The 18,274-nt window shown below is 44.0% G+C and overlaps 1 protein-coding gene across 6 annotated transcripts in view; it reads right to left on the reverse strand.

Moving 5' to 3' along the window:
• LOC106586125 (double-stranded RNA-specific editase 1) overlaps nt 1–18,274 on the reverse strand; it is a 196,831-nt gene that overhangs the window by 33,287 nt on the left and 145,270 nt on the right. For 4 of the 6 annotated variants that reach the window (XM_014173014.2, XM_014173015.2, XM_014173013.2 and 1 more), the window contains 2 exons: nt 7,788–7,862; nt 3,788–4,713 (listed from right to left, as the gene is read on the reverse strand). In XM_014173014.2, coding sequence (XP_014028489.1) covers nt 3,788–4,713; nt 7,788–7,815 — 954 coding nt within the window. In that variant the 5' untranslated portion in view covers nt 7,816–7,862. Of the gene's footprint in view, nt 1–3,787; nt 4,714–7,787; nt 7,863–8,868; nt 8,910–18,274 lie in introns of those variants that run through there. The other 2 variants (XM_045707803.1, XM_014173012.2) reach the window with 2 other exon arrangements.

Consider the following 18,274-nt stretch of genomic DNA (forward strand, 5'->3'; position numbering starts at 1 on the left):
CCTGTTTCGGATGAGTTTATCCTGCTAATTTAATCCTGATCAATCAAGTTGGGGGAGCTGATGACATCACGGATCAACAGTAAAAGTAAAACCATTTTTTGCTGGAGGACGATTTGAAGCGTTCCACCTTCAAGAAAAGAAGGAGAAGACAACTAGAACACAGCCTTTGCAACTCAAGCAAGGAACCAACAGAAGAGCAACAAGCATAAGGACACCAACTCAGGACCAAAGGAGCAACCTGAAGGAGGAACCCCAAATTAACCAGAAAGTACACACAGCCACCTCCTACACACAGCCATCTCCTCCTCCGGAGTACAACATCATTTATTGTTCAGGATCTCAAGGTCTTCACTTCTTGTCTTACATTCTATTTCCTACCTTTTCATGATAATTTTCATTATGTTTGTAGATATTTTGATGTGTTATTAAATGCTGATTGTATAAAGAAATTGTGTGTCTATTCTGGTAAAGAACTTGTGAGAAAAAAATGTTGATTAGTGTTATTAAATGCTGAAAATGATTACAACCAAGGATAGGCAACGGCTGAATGTGCACAAATTAACGGGATTAGTTCAAATATCACTTCCCAGATACTTCAGAGTCACCCAGTTGGAGTGGGGATAATTTGACTTTTGAATTCCGCGGGTTGGTTGCAGGCAGTGCAGAAACGTGTGGACGTCTCTGTTATCCTCTGGGGAACAAAACAGCCTGCCAAAAACAGTGAGGCAATTCCAGTCTGGCAATAACTAACAGGGTATTCTATCACTCATGTTTCCCTGACTTTCTAATTAGCCCCGTCCATATGGAGCGCTCGGTTGATGGTCAATTTAATCAATATTAACCGACAGAGAATTAATAGACCAATTAGCAGGTGCAGAATCATTGACACGAGCTGCCTGTTTGAAGGAAGCGGACCGATGACAAGTGGAGGGAGAGTAAAGAAAGAAAAAAAGCGGGAAATGTTCCTGGGGAGAAAAGACAATTGAAGCCATTGACAGTCTGCCCCACTAGCTGCTTACTTGTGCAGACTGCACTCTCTCTGCACACACCGGCAGGACTGACAGTCACTTCTGTGATGACCAATCCTCATCATCACCCCCAATTCTTATCAAACTGAACCAAGCTATATTGAGTCTTCAAAAAGAGCAGGCTTTAGAAAGGGATACCTTCTTTGAGCACCTGTGAGGCTGGGTTTACACTCCAAGCATTCTCAGTAGCAAAACGTGTATGTGGTAAAGTCACAAAGCAGTTACGGAGCACGACTGGTGGAGTGCAAATCCAGACTAAGGGAAGAAGTCGAGCTAGATACAGTCTGACTCCCAGCTACAACACCCCAATAAACGTTTACTAAAACCTAGCCCTAACCACAGACTCAAGCTCTCCTCAATTGAATAGGTCTCAAATCTAGGTAGGAAAGAGCCTGGACAGTCAATAGTGGATGTTTCAACAAGACTAAAAAAGGAGAGGTAAATTAAGATAGAAGCATGCTATTTCCTGGTGTTCTCAGCTGGCAATTAGGGGAGCCTGATTGGGAGATGTGTAAATAGATGTCTCGCATGCATACACATCATCTCAGTACTAAAGCGCCTTACATTTTCATCTCCTGTCTCATCTTCTATCATCCTTCGGGCCTGATCATTTCATCTTCATTTTCAATGAATGTCTCAAACCCAGCGATGATTGGCAAGAGCACTAAATGTCCCGTGGGGACTTTCATAAATAAAATACTTTAAAACCTGTTGGGGCTCGAGGGCAGTATTGAGACATTTTGAAAAAAATATGTGCCCATTTTTAACTGCCTCCTACACCAACTCAGAAGCTAGGATATGCATATTATTAACACATTCGGATAGAAAACACTCTGAATTTTCTAAAACAGTTTGAATGGTGTCTGTAAGTATAACAAAACTCATATTGCAGGCAAAAACCTGTGAAAAATAGATCCAAAAAAAATGTGAATTTTGTGACTGTACTATTTAGTGTCATTGTTTTATAGATACCATAGTGAGAAAGGATTCATTTCGCAACACCTACGGCTTCCACTAGATGTCAACGATCTTTATAAAGTTGTTTGAAGCGTCTATGATAAACAGAGAGCAAATTAGAATCCAAGGAAGTTGACATGTCATCACTTCATTTTTTTGCGCCTGCGCATAAATCTGAGAAACGTGAGTTTGTCATCATTTTTTATCTAGACATAGGATAGGTTGTGTGAAAATATTACTGATGTTTAACGTTAAAAATGGACCAAAAGATTAATGCTAAACAACATTTGACATGTTTGAACGAACATAAATAGATTATTTACTAGTTTTTTTTAGCTTTTCGGCGTGAATTACACTCCCCCACCACGTTTTGTGGGAGCATAATGAACGCTAAGTACTTGGTGTTATTTGGACATAAATTATGAACTTTGTCAAAAGAAACCACATTTGTTCCGGACCTGGGATGCCTTCCGGACCTGGGATGCCTGCCTTCTGATGGAGATAATCAAAGGTAAGGGGATATTTACAATGTTATTATCGATTTTAGATGATGCTAACTGTATAGCATAGCCTGTTGTTCTTAGCATAGCACCCCGTTTATTGCAAAATGTGATTTCCCAGTAAAGTTATTTTGATATCTGGCCATTCGGTAGCAATTACGAGATGATAATATATTATTCTTTGAATGACAATATTATAATTTACCAATGTTTTCGAATAGTAATTTTGTTATGTTCACCGGAAGCATTTCAGAGAAGAAAAAATCTGAATTTCACGCTACTGTAAAATGCTGTTTTTGGATATAAATATGAACTTGATGGAACAAAAAATGCATGTATTGTATAACATAATGTCCTAGGAGTGTCATCTGATGGAGATTGACAAAAGTTAGTGCATAATTCTAGCTGGTTTCTGCTTTTGGTGACGCCTGACCTTGAATTGAAAATGGATGTTTGTACTTTTGTGGCTATGTACTGTCCTAACATAATCTAACTTTATGCTTTTGCCGTAAAGCCTCTTTGAAAATCGAACAATGTGGTTAGATTAAGGAGATGTTTATCATTTAAATTGTGTAAAATAGTTGATTGTTTGAGAAATTGAAATTATTCGATTTTTGATGTTTTGAATTTCCAGCCTTGTTAGCAATCCCGGCTCGGGGTTCATTGCTAACCTGTAGCCCCAACAGGTTAAAATATGAGGTAGTAGAGGCATGTGACAGACACTGACGTTCTTTAGATAAGCTCAAAGATATTATAATTAAGAGAGAGGAGATATTGCTAATTCCAGTTGTGAAAATACCTTTGTGTCCTCAGTTTTAAAACCACATAAGCCAATAGAAAGTTTCCCCAGTTTACAATATAACAAAGACCTATTCTCAAACTCTCATTCTCAGCAGATGGGTTTCTTTGACCAAAACATCCGGATATTTATAAATATTTAATGCACTCCCATATTAATAATAAAAAATCACAACATTTTAAGAAAGCCTTGCATAAGTGTTTTGGCTATCCATAATATATTAGAGAGAAGGCATACTTTCTGGGGAAGCTCTGTTTTGGACTCTAGGGTGTTAGACCTTTGTGCTTGAGGGCATAAGTGCCGTGATTCCTTTGTTCAGCGCCTGAAAACATTACATGTAGAGTATAAACCGTGTCACTCATCCCCATTAAAAACGTTACACCCTGGGGTTTTTTCACAGTCAGTGAGTGCAGATACAATTTTGGTGCTATGACCTGTTCTAAAAGGGTCTTGACTGGGGGCAGAGAGGGCTACTTCAGAGAGACCTAGGTTTGGGCTCTTACCTGGGGTAGGTGGAGCTGCAGTCCCTCTCTGGGGATGGGCTGTCGGGAGGGCGTCTGGTCCAGCTGCATGTTGAAGAGGGCTGAGAGGGCTGCCTGGGCGGCCCGGGCCTTGGCCAGCTTCTTGTTTCGTCCAGAGCCCTCGAACTGCTGTGAGTCCACCGACACCTGCATGACAAAGTTCTTTGCATGGCTCTCGCCGCTCTCGGACAAAAAGTCATACTTGAGACCCGGCCTCAGCTCATTGAGGATCATGACAGGGTTCTTGCCGCTCGAGGGCGAGGTGAAGGATGAGGGAGGGGGCAACAGGGCCTGGGCTAAGTTAGCACCTGGAGTAGAAGGCATGGAGTACTCTCCCAGCGAGTTTAAGCAGCCGCTGCCATTGGAGCCCAGGTAAAAGGAGTCCTCGGGCGGTGCGGGCGTCTCAAACCCGTTGAAGAGCATGTCTGGGAAGTCGGCCTGGTCGGATGTGAAGTCTGTGTTGACTGTCAGTGTCCGGCCCATAGCCAGGTGCGCTTCGGAGGCATTGGGGAACTGGACAAAGGAGCGCAGTGCCTTCTCTGCCGCATTCAGCTTGGCCTTCTTCTTGGTGGGACCTGAGCCCTCGAACAGCTGCCCATTGACCTCGACGGTCATGACAAACACGGGAGCGTGGACTGGACCCGTTTGAGATAGCAGCTTATACAGCAGCCCCGGCTTAATTTCATTCAGCTGCATAAGGGCATTCTTGGGTAGAACCGGGCCTGGCGTTTTCTTACGCTTCTTGGCCCGGAACTTGGAGTGCGTGTGGCCATTGTTTCCCTCCTCTAAGGGGCGCTTCCTGCTGCCCCCGCCACTGCCGTTGGGGAGCTGCTCAGCCACAGCCTCCCCCTCTTTGGAGGAGACGTTGTCCAGGTTACGGTTTTCCTTTACATCGGTGCTGCTCGAACCTGCGGTGCCCAGAAAGAGTAACTTACAACGCCTTCGTTGCAGGATCTTGTAAATGTAAAATTTATAGATTCCTATATCACTCTTTGGAACTGAACTGGTGATGTGTGCTATGTTTATTTGTTAGAGAGGCTTAAACTGATATTACATTGACCCCAAAGTATCAAACATACATCTCATGAGGAAAATCCATTTAGCAATTAAGTTTCGCCAAAATAGCCAATAATTGTCATAATGATAGGACTGTACTTTCTTGGATACTCAAGGGAAGTTGGATTCTATAGCATTGCAAGAAGGATTTAATCTATACAATAACTATGTAAATGGGGAAATAAGTGATGGGAAATATTGTAAAAATTAGGCCAGCACAACAAAATAAATATTGAGTTCCTCCCTCTACATAAGGGAGAACTATTTGCATTTGCTAGCCTTGGTCAGGCAGGTTTCTGTTGATATGTCAGTTTAGGGAGGGGTCAGGGGGAAAATATGTGGAAGAGTTGGGGTACGCACACGCACGCATACGAACACACTGATCTTCACTTTACAGGCAGATTTGATTACCTGTTCTTCACCCCACAAGTATCGTTACTCTTATCTGCTGGCTTTTAAATGATAGGTTGGCGTTAGAGTGCTGCGCTAGCTCTCATCATAGTGGAATTGCAGCTCTAGAATATTCTAAGGAACACACATCACCTGGTCCTGTTGACAAAGCGGATGGAATGTTGGCAAAATTTTCATTTATAACATCCTCCAGCAAAGGCTTGATAGGTTACTCCTTTCGGTACTCAGGGGAGAGAGAACCGGCAGTGCAAATTACAGGGTTTATTGGGAAGATGGAGGGTGCAGGGAAGAGTGCGAGGAAGAGCAAGGAAAGAGGACACATTCCGCAAGACCAACAAAGTCTGACAAGGATGAAAGGGTCCAACCTGAGATTACAAACCTCCGTGACGTTTTTAGATCTTTAGACAACCTAATTGATCTGATAACCATTACTTTCTGGTAACGCAGAGCTCTACTTTTCAAAAACATATCAAACTATGCATTTTCAAACTAGATGAGATCAGAGCTCTTCAGAGGCTCTGTTGGGGTTTCCATTGACTTCTGAACACAGAATCCGTAGCTTCAGACAGGCGCTGATGTTCGTCAAGTTTCTGCACACTAAAATAGAGGGCACATCCCACAAGCAAGACAAAAAAATCCTGCTCTCACGCGTTTCCAAATTCTAGTCTCTTATATACCCAGACTAATATGGAGCCCTACCCCCTCCTTATAATGTGCCCATGCCTTTTTTCTTTATTTTTTATTTAACTAGGCAAGTCAGTTAAGAACAAATTCTTATTTACAATGACGGCCCAGGAACAGTGGGTTAACTGCCTTGTTCAAGGATGTTCTTTAATAGCCGTAAAGGATGTTCCACTCAAACGAAAATGTACATTATTTCATTTACTTTGGATGTAGTTGATTCCAAGACAGTTTTCAGATATGTATTTGCCTCATGTGATTTAAGGTACAGTATGTATACATTACGCAACATGGAAGTGTGTGAGTGCTTTTTGGAGGAGGTCTTGAAGTGGGGAGTAATACTGACACATTGAGAATAGGCTGGTGGACTCTGGGGTAGCCATGCACAAGCCAGGCAAGAAAGAGTCTTAACAAGGGGATGTATGGGTAATAACTACAAAGGAGAAAAACCATAGGCATGAATACTGTAACATTAAGAAGTGGCTTTTGCCATTATAGACAGTGTACAAAACATTAAGAACACCTGCTCTTTCCGTGATAGACTAACCAGGTGAATCCAGGTGAAAGCTATGATCCCTTATTGATGTTACTTGTTAAATCCACTTCAAATCAGTGTAGATGAAGGGGAGGAGACAGGTTAAAGAAGGATTCTTAAGCCTTGAGACATGGATTGTGTATGTGTGCCATTCACATGGTGAATGGTCAAGATAAAAGATATAAGCGCCTTTGAACGGGGTATGGTAGTAGGTGCCAGGTGCACCAGTTTGTGTCAAGAACTGAAATGCTGCTGGGTTTTTCCACGCTCAACAGTTTCCCGTGTGTATCAAGAATGGTCCACCACCCAAAGGACATCCAGCCAACTTGAACATTTTAGGAAGCATTGGAGTCAACATGTGCCAGCATCCCTGGGGAACGCTTTCGACACCCTGTAGAGTCCATGCCGCGACGAATTGAGGCTGTTTTGAGGACAAAAGTGAAAGTTGACTTTGATGAGTCAATTAATACTTGGGCCTAATTACTTTCATTTCAGTACAGCTACAGAAAATGTAAATGTCTCGTCGATTTCAGTCGAGTACCTTAATATCATTTCGACGCTTTTGCGTATTTTGAATATCAGTGAGCATATCAGTGGGTATGTTCCGAACACTGTTATTCAAACTGGAATCCAGCCGGTATGAATGTGAGCATACTTGAGGAACAAACAAATATGATAAACTCCTCCTGGTGTTCAAGTAAATTACACATTTCCATTGCTCAAAGTAATATGTTTTGTAGCCATCTTTACAGTGGCTAACTAAACCTGGAGATAAATGATAACAATAGTCCCGGTATCAAAACTCCATAAAATGTCCCACTCTGCTTTGAGCCAGTTGCTGGCGTTTTGGAAAAAATGTACAGAAATCGGCCAATTGTAATGAAGGTGACATTGTCAGCAGGCCCTCAGTGTGAAACCGGTACGTGAAATGGCAACCATCCATTTCATCCTGGGATAGACCAGGCAGCCATTTCTTCGGTCTGTTCAGAGAGGTGGGGATCTAGGGCAGAGACTCATTCATACGCACGGCTGCTGGAGCTCAGGGCTCAGATTCCTCCCAAAATGTCCAATTAAATTTGAATGTGTGAGTGAGGATGACTTTTTTTTTTAAAGGGTGTGCATAGAGCAATATAAGTTGAATCCAAGGAATTTATGGAGTTCTGCAGTGAGGTTTCCTTATGTGCGGTGCTTGTAGTTTGTGTATGTCCTTTGTGTGTGTCTAAGCAGGGGATCCGGTAAGTGAACAAATGGACACAGGCACAGACAGACAATTGGACAAAGAGAGACGGACACACTCACTCATGTTCTCCTCTTCATCCACGTCCATGATGAAGAGCTTCTGCTGGGGCCGGGGCTGCCGAGCTCCGGCTCCACCTGAGAGCAACACGAGAGGAAGGGACGGTCAGTCAAACTCAACCTAGATGTCTCTACCACAAATAACACACGTGCCCACGTGAAGACACAAACACGTACAACTATAATAGAGGGGACCGAGTGTGGGGGGGGGATGTCTGGGTTCCTTCCCTAACGGGCAGGGGCTGCTGAAAGTGCATTAAAAAAAAAATCAAAATATTCATAGGTACACACACCCATACCCACAACCAGTGCAGTGAGAGGAAAACGCCACAGCCAGGTTAAGCCTACGGTGAGTGTATAAATATTCAGAGGTGAATACTAATCTGGGCGAGAGAGGAAAGGGGGCCCGGTGGTGACAGGCCGTAATAGTCGGAAGCAGTGTATTGTGACTTTAATATCCGTCCATTTAGACCTCATTTCCAGCTGCCTGCCGGGAGATATACAGCCATTGACATGGTCATGCCTTTTAGCCGGGCCTGACACAGACTGCCATTTATCCGGCAGTAGAAAATGCACTACAGTACACGAACAGTTGTACCGTACATCAAAGCCGATGGATTTCTAGGTGAGCAGAATTGGGTTCATGCACTTGGTATCTGTGCGAGATGGTTCTCTGCAGGTGAATGCAGTGTCTGGCCATCAGTCACCAAGGAAAGACCTGGAAGATTTCTACGGAGATTTCTACTGCAATCATACTTGAAATCTTTAAGTCATACATCAAGAACACACAGTTGTACTAGAGGATTGCCTGTGAGCCCTAACTATCTCAAGAGGAAAATTATCTACTGTTAAAGCACTAAATATGTATTACTCTGGGGACATTGAAGAAATATATTTACAGTACCAGTCAAAAGTTTGCACATACCTAAGCATTCAAGGGTTTTTATTTATTTGTTTTACTATTTTATGCATTGTAGAATAATAGTTTAGACATCAACTATGAAACAACACATATGGAATCATGCAGTAACCAAAAAAGTGTTAAACAAATTTAAATATATTTTAGATTCTTCACAGTAGTCACCCTTTGCCTTGATGACAGCTTTCCACACTCTTGGCATTCTCTCAAACAGCTTTATGAGGAATGCTTTTCCAACAGTCTTGAAGGAGTTTCCACATATGCTGACCATTTGTTGGCTGCTTTTCCTTCACTCTGTGGTCCAACTCATGCCAAACCATCTCAATTGGGTTGAGGTTGGGTGATTGTGGAGGCCAGGTCATCTGATGCAGCACTCAATCACTCTCCTTCTTGGTCAAATAGCCCTTACACCGCCTGGGGATGTGTTTTGAGTCATTGCCCTGTTGAAAAACAAATGACAGTCCAATTAAACAGATGGGATGGCGTATAACTGTAGAATTCTGTGGTAGCCATGCTGGTTAAGTGTGCCTTAAATTCTAAATAAATCACAGACAGTGTCACCAGCAAAGCACTCCTACACCATCACATCTCCTCCTTCATGCTTCACGGTGGGAACCACACATGCGGAGATCATCCGTTCACCTTCTCTGCGTCTCACAAAGACACGGCAGTTGATACCAAAAATCTCTAATTGGGACTCATCAGACCAAAGGATCGATTTCCACCGGTCTAATGTCCATTGCTCGTGTTTCTTGGCCCAAGCAAGTGTCTTCTTTTTGGTGTCCTTTAGTAGTGGTTTCTTTGCATGAATCATGGTCGAATTGCTGCAGTCTCCTCTGAACAGTTGATATTGAGATGTGTCTGTTACTTGAACTCTGCAAAGCATTTATTCGGGATGCAATATGAGGTGCAATTAACTCTAATGAACTTATCCTCTGCAGCAGAGGTAACTCTGGGTTTCCTTTCCTGTGGTGGTCCTCATGAGAGCCAGTTTCATAATAGTGCTAGGTTTTTGCGACTGCACTTGAAGAAACCTTCAAAGTTCTTGAAATTTTCCGGATTGACTGACCTTCATGTCTTAAAGTAATGATGGACTGTCGTTTCTCTTTTCTTATTTGAGATGTTCTTGCCATATTATGGACTTGGTCTTTTACCAAATAGGGCTAGCTTCTTTATAACACACCTACCTTGTCACAACACAACTGATTGGCTCAAATGCATTAAGGAAATAAATTCCCCAACTTTTAACAAGTCACACCTGTTAATTGAAATGCATTCCAGGTGACTACCTCATGAAGCTGGTTGAGAGAATGCCAAGAGTGTGCAAAGCTGTCATCAAGGCAAAGGGTGGCTACTTTGAAGAATCTAAAATCTAAAATATATTTTCATTTGTTTAACACTTTTTTGGTTGTTACATAATTCCATGTATGTTATTTCATAGTTTTGACATCTTCACTACTATTTTGCAATGTAGAAAATAGTAAAAAAAAGAAGAAAGAAACCCTTGAATGAGTAGGTGTCCAAACTTTTGACTGGTACTGTGTGTTTTCAGAACCTGTTAAATTTATGTCGAATTTTATATAAGGCTGTTCCCAAATGTGATGAATTATTTGAATCTTCTACCAAGAAGTAACAAATAATTCTACTACATATATCAACTTTCCAATTCCAGTCTTAAATAGCAGTGTTGATCATGTTCGTACTGAACATAGCCCAGATCCAGGCCCAGACATGAACACCCAAGGGAGTGCGTTGTTTGTTTCTGGCCTAGAAAGAAATGCTCTTCGCTAATAATCACATTCTCTTATGGGAATACATTTTCTGTTTTCCCCAGTCCAATGTACTGGTCTTCATCCTTGAGCAGCTATAGTATGTAACATATGTAGAAATTATGATGGCCATGTGTACAACAGTCGTCCTTCCATGGAACCACTTAGACTAGAACTTCAACAACTAGAAAAAATCATTGCATAGAATATTTCACATCAGCCCTTTAGTGAAGTAAGTCGATGAGAATTTCTTTTTTATAATAACATCCTAGTAGTCAAGAGGTGAATGCAACTGGAGACACACGCAATACACACACACGTGCCGGTCTAACAGCTTGGTCCCCCTAAAACTACAGCAGAAGTAAAGCAGGAGTGCTGAAATCATGGTGAACCCAATGAGAGAGAGCGAGTGATGATGATGGGGAGCAGATTGTGCTGATTCCAGCTCTCTGCCTTGTTCCCATGCACCATTCCTCATGACCGACACTTTAAGCTAAATTAAATGGCCTAATTAATCTTGGCTAATGGTGGGTGACAGCAAATATGCTAGCACAATTATGACGCTATTAAAGACTAATACTCAGTCCTATGATTGAAAATGAAAAGGGGCGGTTGTGAGGGGGTTAGTTGGGTGGGGGTAGGAGGGATTATATGTTTTAGGTAGCCAAGTCAAACTCCAGCCAGGTGTCCTTCCTTCGTCCAATGATTCCCCATCCTCCCCCTCCCACCCCGCACCTCCCCACCTTGTACCCTATTTCACCCGAAGGCTTGAACGCTAAATGCCTCTTTGGCGATTAGAGGTTTCGAGATTCGCCCATTTAGGCTGGCTCGTGCGCCCGTCGCTTTTTATTATGAGGTCTCAGAGCCGTTTCACCGCTTCGGGTCAGCCGCTCATGAATCAGTAAGCAGCCATGAGATCTGTTCCAATCTAAGGCCAGCGCATCTACAGCATTCATAAAAACTAAGCTGTAAGGACAAATAAAATCCAGTGGTGAGTTAGGGCCAAGGACACAACAAAGGCAGAACCAGAGACCTGTCTGGTCATTCAGCCCAACTAACTAATAAGTTGTCTGTCGATGATCTGAGGGAAAAGTCTTGTTAGGGTATTAGTGGCATCACTTTATGCCTCAGTAGCCAGATGAAGGGTGCCAGGCCGGGGTACCAGAGTGCTGGATGGCCAGCTCAGCCCTGCTTAGACCCAGTGTTAGCACAGCTGCATCTGTTTGGCCTCAGTGTTTGCCCACAGTCAATCCACAGAGGCCGCATTTAACCAGCTGCTTTTTTGCTCCACATGGGTCAGTGGCTGTAAAAAGTAATCGATGTAGAGAGGAGCATCCTGACCAGTGGTGTAAACTACTGAAGTAAAAATACTTTAAAGTACTACTTAAGTATAGATACCCAAAAAAACAACTTGACTTTTTATATTTTTGACAACTTTTACTCCACTACATTCCTGAAGATAATATGTTCCTTTTACTCCATACATTTTTCACTGGCACCCAAAAGTAGTTGTTACATTTTTGAATGCTCAGGCAGGACAGCAAAATATGGTCCAATTCACGTACCTATTCATATAAAGTGTTGCCATACCTAGTGCCTCTGATCTGGAAGACTCACTAAACACAAATACTGCATTTGTAAATAATGTCTGACTGTGTCCCTGGCTGTCCGTACATTTTAAAAACAAGAACATCAAGGGGCCTCCCGAGTGGCGCAGCGGTCTAAGGCACTGCATTGCAGTGCTAGCTGCGTTACTACAGATCCTGGTTCGATACAGCCGGCCGCAACCGGGAGGCCCCTTGTTGTTCTTGTTTTTAAAATATACGGACAGCCAGGGACACATTCAGACACGATGCTAAGCACAATTGGCCCAGCGTCGTCCAGGTTAGGGGAGGGTTTGGCCGGCCGGGATGTCCTTGCCACATCGCGCTCTAGCGACTCCTGTGGCGGGCCGGGCGCATGCACGCTGACACGGTCGTCTGGTGTACGGCGTTTCCTCCAACACATTGGTGCGGCTGGCTTCCGGGTTAAGTGTGCAGTGTGTCAAGAAGAAGTGCGGCTTGGCAGGGTTGTGTTTTGGAGGACACACGGCTCTCAACCCTCACCTCTCCCGAGTCCGTACGGGAGTTGCAGCGATGGGACAAGACTAACAACCAATTGGATATGATGAAAATTGGGTTACATTTTACATTACATTTAAGTCATTTAGCAGACGCTCTTATCCAGAGCGACTTACAAATTGGTGCATTCACCTTATGATATCCAGTGGAACAACCACTTTACAATAGTGCATCTAAATCTTTTAAGGGGGGGGGGGGGTTAGAAGGATTACTTTATCCTATCCTAGGTATTCCTTAAAGAGGTTGGGTTTCAGGTGTCTCCGGAAGGTGGTGATTGACTCCGCTGTCCTGGCGTCGTGAGGGAGCTTGTTCCACCATTGGGGTGCCAGAGCAGCTTTGACTGGGCTGAGCGGGAACTGTGCTTCCTCAGAGGTAGGGGGGCCAGCAGTCCAGAGGTGGATGAACGCAGTGCCCTTGTTTGGGTGTAGGGCCTGATCAGAGCCTGAAGGTATGGAGGTGCCGTTCCCTTCACAGCTCTGTAGGCAATCACCATGGTCTTGTAGCGGATGCGAGCTTCAACTGGAAGCCAGTGGAGAGAGCGGAGGAGCGGGGTGACGTGAGAGAATTTGGGAAGGTTGAACACCAGACGGGCTGCGGCGATCTGGATGAGTTGTAGGGGTTTAATGGCACAGGCAGGGAGCCCAGCCAACAGCGAGTTGCAGTAATCCAGACGGGAGATGACAAGTGCCTGGATTAGGACCTGCGCCGCTTCCTGTGTGAGGCAGGGTCGTACTCTGCGAATGTTGTAGAGCATGAACCTACAGGATCGGGTCACCGCCTTGATGTTAGTGGAGAACGACAGGGTGTTGTCCAGGATCACGCCAAGGTTCTTAGCACTCTGGGAGGAGGACACAAGGGAGTTGTCAACCGTGATGGCGAGATCATGGAACGGGCAGTCCTTCCCCGGGAGGAAGAGCAGCTCCGTCTTGCCGAGGTTCAGCTTGAGGTGGTGATCCGTCATCCACACTGATATGTCTTACAGACATGCAGAGATGCGATTCGCCGCCTGGTTATCAGAAGGGGGAAAGGAGAAGATTAATTGTTACAATATTTGGTGGGGAATAAATAAAAAACTAAGAACATTATACCATCTGGTTTGCTTAATATAAGAAATTTTACCCAAGTATGACAATTGAGTACTTTTTCCACCACTGGTCCTGCCCAGTTCTCAACTTTCATACCAGATTTAAGAGAGAGATTCCTTCCAAATTCCTATGATTCAATAGGGTGTTCTGTAGCATTAAAATTGTTGGGCGCAAATTGGTGTCAACGATCAGCGTGTCATATCAGTGTTCCACTCTGGCTATGGAAAGTAAGAAAGGCGAGTCATTGACACGATGGCAACACAACTACAACGATTGCCAAAATATTTAAACTAAAAGAACAACGTTGACTTCGGTGGCATAACATTCAGTCTCAAAGCTAAAGATGTGTGGCTTAACCAGTAGATTATGCTTATGATTATTAGATACTTATTATCGGGTTAGATGTCTTGCACTGGTAGATGTGTGCTCCTCTTCTTTATTCCTTACGCCAAACAATACCATATCCCACCAGTTGTGAAAGGAGCTGGTTTCAGAAGTATTTCAATGGAAGGTTGGGGCGAGGGAGGGGGAGAGAAAAGATGAGAAAGAAGATGAGAAAACTCAAATTCAATCACGACGGCGTGAGGGCCTGAGGGAAATAAGGTGTTTTGATTTGTCTTTCATCCCTCGCTTTCGCTGCGGTGGAGCGAAAGCACGCCGCTTCCGTGGAGGGAGCTGCAGCCGCCGGAACAGGGAAAGGGTGAATGGAGAGAGAGGGAGAGGAGAGAAACAGAAAATGCAATCCTATTCTAGGTACAAGAGAATCATTGTCTCCTAAAACAGAGAAATAAGGATAGGCCTGCCCTTGAAAGGCAGTGGGAGGTGAACAGTCAAGCCAAACGCTGGTAGAGGTTGAGTGATGGGGGGGGGGGAAGAGAGGAGGAGTAAAGACAACATGAAGGCAGAGGTGCATGAAAATAAGTTCATTTCTGTCCAGTGCAACAAAGTATTCTGTTAAGTCCAACAAGTCTGCAATTTACACTTACTATCCACAAAGGAAAAAAAAGGTCAATGTATACATTTCTATGGTCAGGAGCAAAAAAGGTCTGCAACCTGTAACCACAATACAGAAAATGATTAACAGCCTTATGGGAGCATTGGCAGTGCCATGGGTGTAATTGGTCAAATGAAAGGGTGTTGTCTGACAGGGCTTGTGGCTTGTGATTGGTCAATTAACAGGGTGATTGCTTGTAATTGGTCTACTGACAATTTGATTGTTTTTTTTATTTGTACATTGACATGAGAGCTCAGGTCAGGGGCTCTCCCTCAGTGAAGCACCACTTAGTAATTCACCCTAAATGGCCTGCTCTTTATTTTGATTGAGCTACGCGGCACACTTTTACACTCATCATTTGCTGCTGCTACTCTGTTCTTTATTTTACTTTTATCATTATCTATCCTGATGCCTAGTCACTTTACCCTGTCTTCATGTACATATCTACCTCTTTCTGCACATTGATCTGGTACTGGTACTCCCTGTATATAGCACCATTCTTGTGTATTTTATTATATTATATCCTCGTGTTACTATTATTTTTAAACTCTGCATCGTTGGGAAGGGCTCTCAAGCGAGCATTTCACGGTAAGTCTACACCAGTTATATTCGGCGCATGTGACAAATGCAATTTGATTTGACATAGAACTTAGCTAATGCCACTTTTTAAATGGGAATCCATAACCTCTCCCTCCAACTAATTTCCCCCACCGTAAATCAAAACAACCCAGCCTTTCAGACGAAAAAAAGCCACTCAAGATGTGCCTCTCAGCCACTGCTTGTTGTTGGAGGAGCTTTCTCTTTAGTGTTCCTTTCATGCTGCCTTTAAAAGCTTGACAACACTGACTTAAGCCCGAGCACTGAAGAAATCCTCACCGACACAAACTGCATTAAGAGCACATTTAATACAGAAAGCCCCTTCTCTGCCATCGATTTTCGAATCCCCAATGGTCAGACATGTTGGTGTGACCGCCCACAGCATGTATGAGACACGAGACGAGCAAGGAATTAGGCCTGCTTGGCAGCTCTGCGTCTGTTGTAAACACTCAGACACAGAAACGAAAGCGCAAAAAAAACATGCTGCACACTAGTGAAACTGAAAATATCTACTGCACACCCGGACAGGCTAACAAAACTGACTATTTCAGGACCATAGACAGAGAAACACCAATACAGACTGCTGCATACAAATATACCACGACCACATGAGCAAACCAGTAGAAGACACTGTTCAATCCAAATCTCTATGCAGAAGTTTCCGGAATAAGGGAAAACAACTTTCTTCCCCCAAGAAATACATCCACATGTGTATTCTAACAGCAAAATAGGGGTCATCTTACACCAAAAACTGAGAGTCAGAGAGAAAAGAGTATCAATATGATTTTTTTATTTGATGGTTTTATGTGAGATTGCCTTTCACAGGTCCCATGGAGCGGCTGGTCAGGAGAGAGAGCAGGTTATAATGGGAGAAAGTCAAGGTAGAATACATGTTGCAGGTACACACACACACACGAACGCAGACATGCAAACCTCTCAAAACACTAGGGGTTTGTCTTATTAACACCACACACACTCTCCCTCTAAGTTTTACAAAACTGCGTCCTCACTACAGCACATGGAGCAGATTAGCTCTGGAGTGAAGACTGGAGTCTGGGTCAAAAGCAAATACTTGAAATCATTTCTAAAACCTCAGAGACGCACAGACAGAATGAATTTCTTAAAATGAACCAACAGTTCAAATAAATGAATGACACTGTTCTAAAACACATCCTTCCTTCAGGTCTGGCACTAAGACCGCTCTCAACCAACTCTATAAGGCCATAAGCAAAGAAGAAAATGCTCACCCAGAAGCCCGCTCCTAGTAGCCGGGGACTTTGATGCAGGCAAATTTAAATCAGTTTTACCATATTTTTACCAGCATTTCACAAGTGCAACCAGGGGGGGAAAAAAATCCTGGACCACCTTTACTCCACTCACAGAGATGCATACAAAGCTCTCCCCCGCCCTCCATTTGGCAAATCTGACCATAATTCTATCCTCCTGATTCCTGCTTACAAGCAAATACTAAAGCAGGCAGTACCACTGACTCGCTCAATACGGAAGTGGTCAGATGACGTGGATGCTACACTACAGGACTGTTTTGCTAGCACAGACTGGAATATGTTCCGGTATTCATCCAATGGCATTGAGGAGTACACCACCTCAGTCATCAGCTTCATCAATAAGTGCATCGATGATGTTGTCCCCACAGTGGCTGTACGTACATATCCCAACCAGAAGCCATGGATTACAGGCAACATCCGCATCGAGCTAAAGGCTAGAGCTGCCGCTGTCAAGGAGCGGGAGACTAATCCGGACGCTTATAAGAAATCCCGCTATGTCCGCAGATGAACCATCAAACAAGCAAAGGGTCAATACAGGATTAAGATTGAATCCTACTACACCTGCTCTGATGCACTTCGGATGTGGCAGGGCTTGAAAACTATTACGGACTACAAAGGGAAGCTCAGACGCGAGCCTACCAGACGAGCTAAATGCCTTTTATGCTCGCTTTGAGGCAAGCAATACTGAAGCATGCACGAGAGCACCAGCTGTTCTGGATGACTGTGTGATAACGCTCTCGGTAGCTGATGTGAACAAAACCTTTTAAACAGGTTAACATTCACAAAGCCGCTGGGCCAGACGGATTACCAGGTCGGGTACTCAAAGCATGGGTGGACAAACTGGCAAGTGTCTTCACTGACATTTTCAACCTCTCCCTGACCGAGTCTGTAATACCTACACGTTTCAAGCAGACCACCATAGTCCCTGTGCCCAAGGAAGCGAATGTAAACTGCCTAAATGATTACCGCCCCTTCACTCAAATCAGTACCCATGAAGTGCTTTAAAAGGCTGGTCATGGCTCACATCAACAGCAACCTCCTGGACATCCTAGATCCACAGATGATGCAATGTCAATCGCACTCCACTCCACACCGCCCTTTCTCACCTGGACCAAAGGAACACCTATGTGATAATGCTGTTCATTGACTACAGCTCAGCGTTCAACACCATAGTGCCCACGAAGATCATCACTAAGCTAAGGACTCTGGGACTAAACACCTCCCTCTGCAACTGGATCCTGGACTTCCTGACGGGCCCCCCAGGTGGTAAGAGTAGGCAACACATGTCTGCAAAGCTGATCCTTAACACTGGGGCCCCTCAGGTGTGTGTACTTAGTCCCCTCCTGTATTTCCTGTTCACCCACAACTGCATGGCCAAACAACTCCAACACCATCATTAAGTTTGCTGACGACACAACAGTGGTATGTCTGATCACCGACAACGATGAGACGGCCTATAGGGAGGAGGTCAGAGAACTGGCAGTGTGGTGCCAGGATAACAACCTCTCCCTCAATGTGAGCAAGACAAAGGAGATGATCGTGGACTACAGGAAAAAGGCGGGCCGAACAGGTCCCCCATTAACATCGACGGGGCTGTAGTGGAGCGGGTCGAGTGTTTCAAGTTCCTTGGTGTCCACATCACCAACGAACTATCACTATCATGGACAAAACCTTTTCCCCCTCAGGAGACTGAAAAGGTTTGGCATGGGTCCCCAGATCC

This window comes from Salmo salar, chromosome ssa25 (assembly GCF_905237065.1).
Source record: "Salmo salar chromosome ssa25, Ssal_v3.1, whole genome shotgun sequence".
Taxonomy (NCBI): Eukaryota; Metazoa; Chordata; class Actinopteri; order Salmoniformes; family Salmonidae; genus Salmo; species Salmo salar.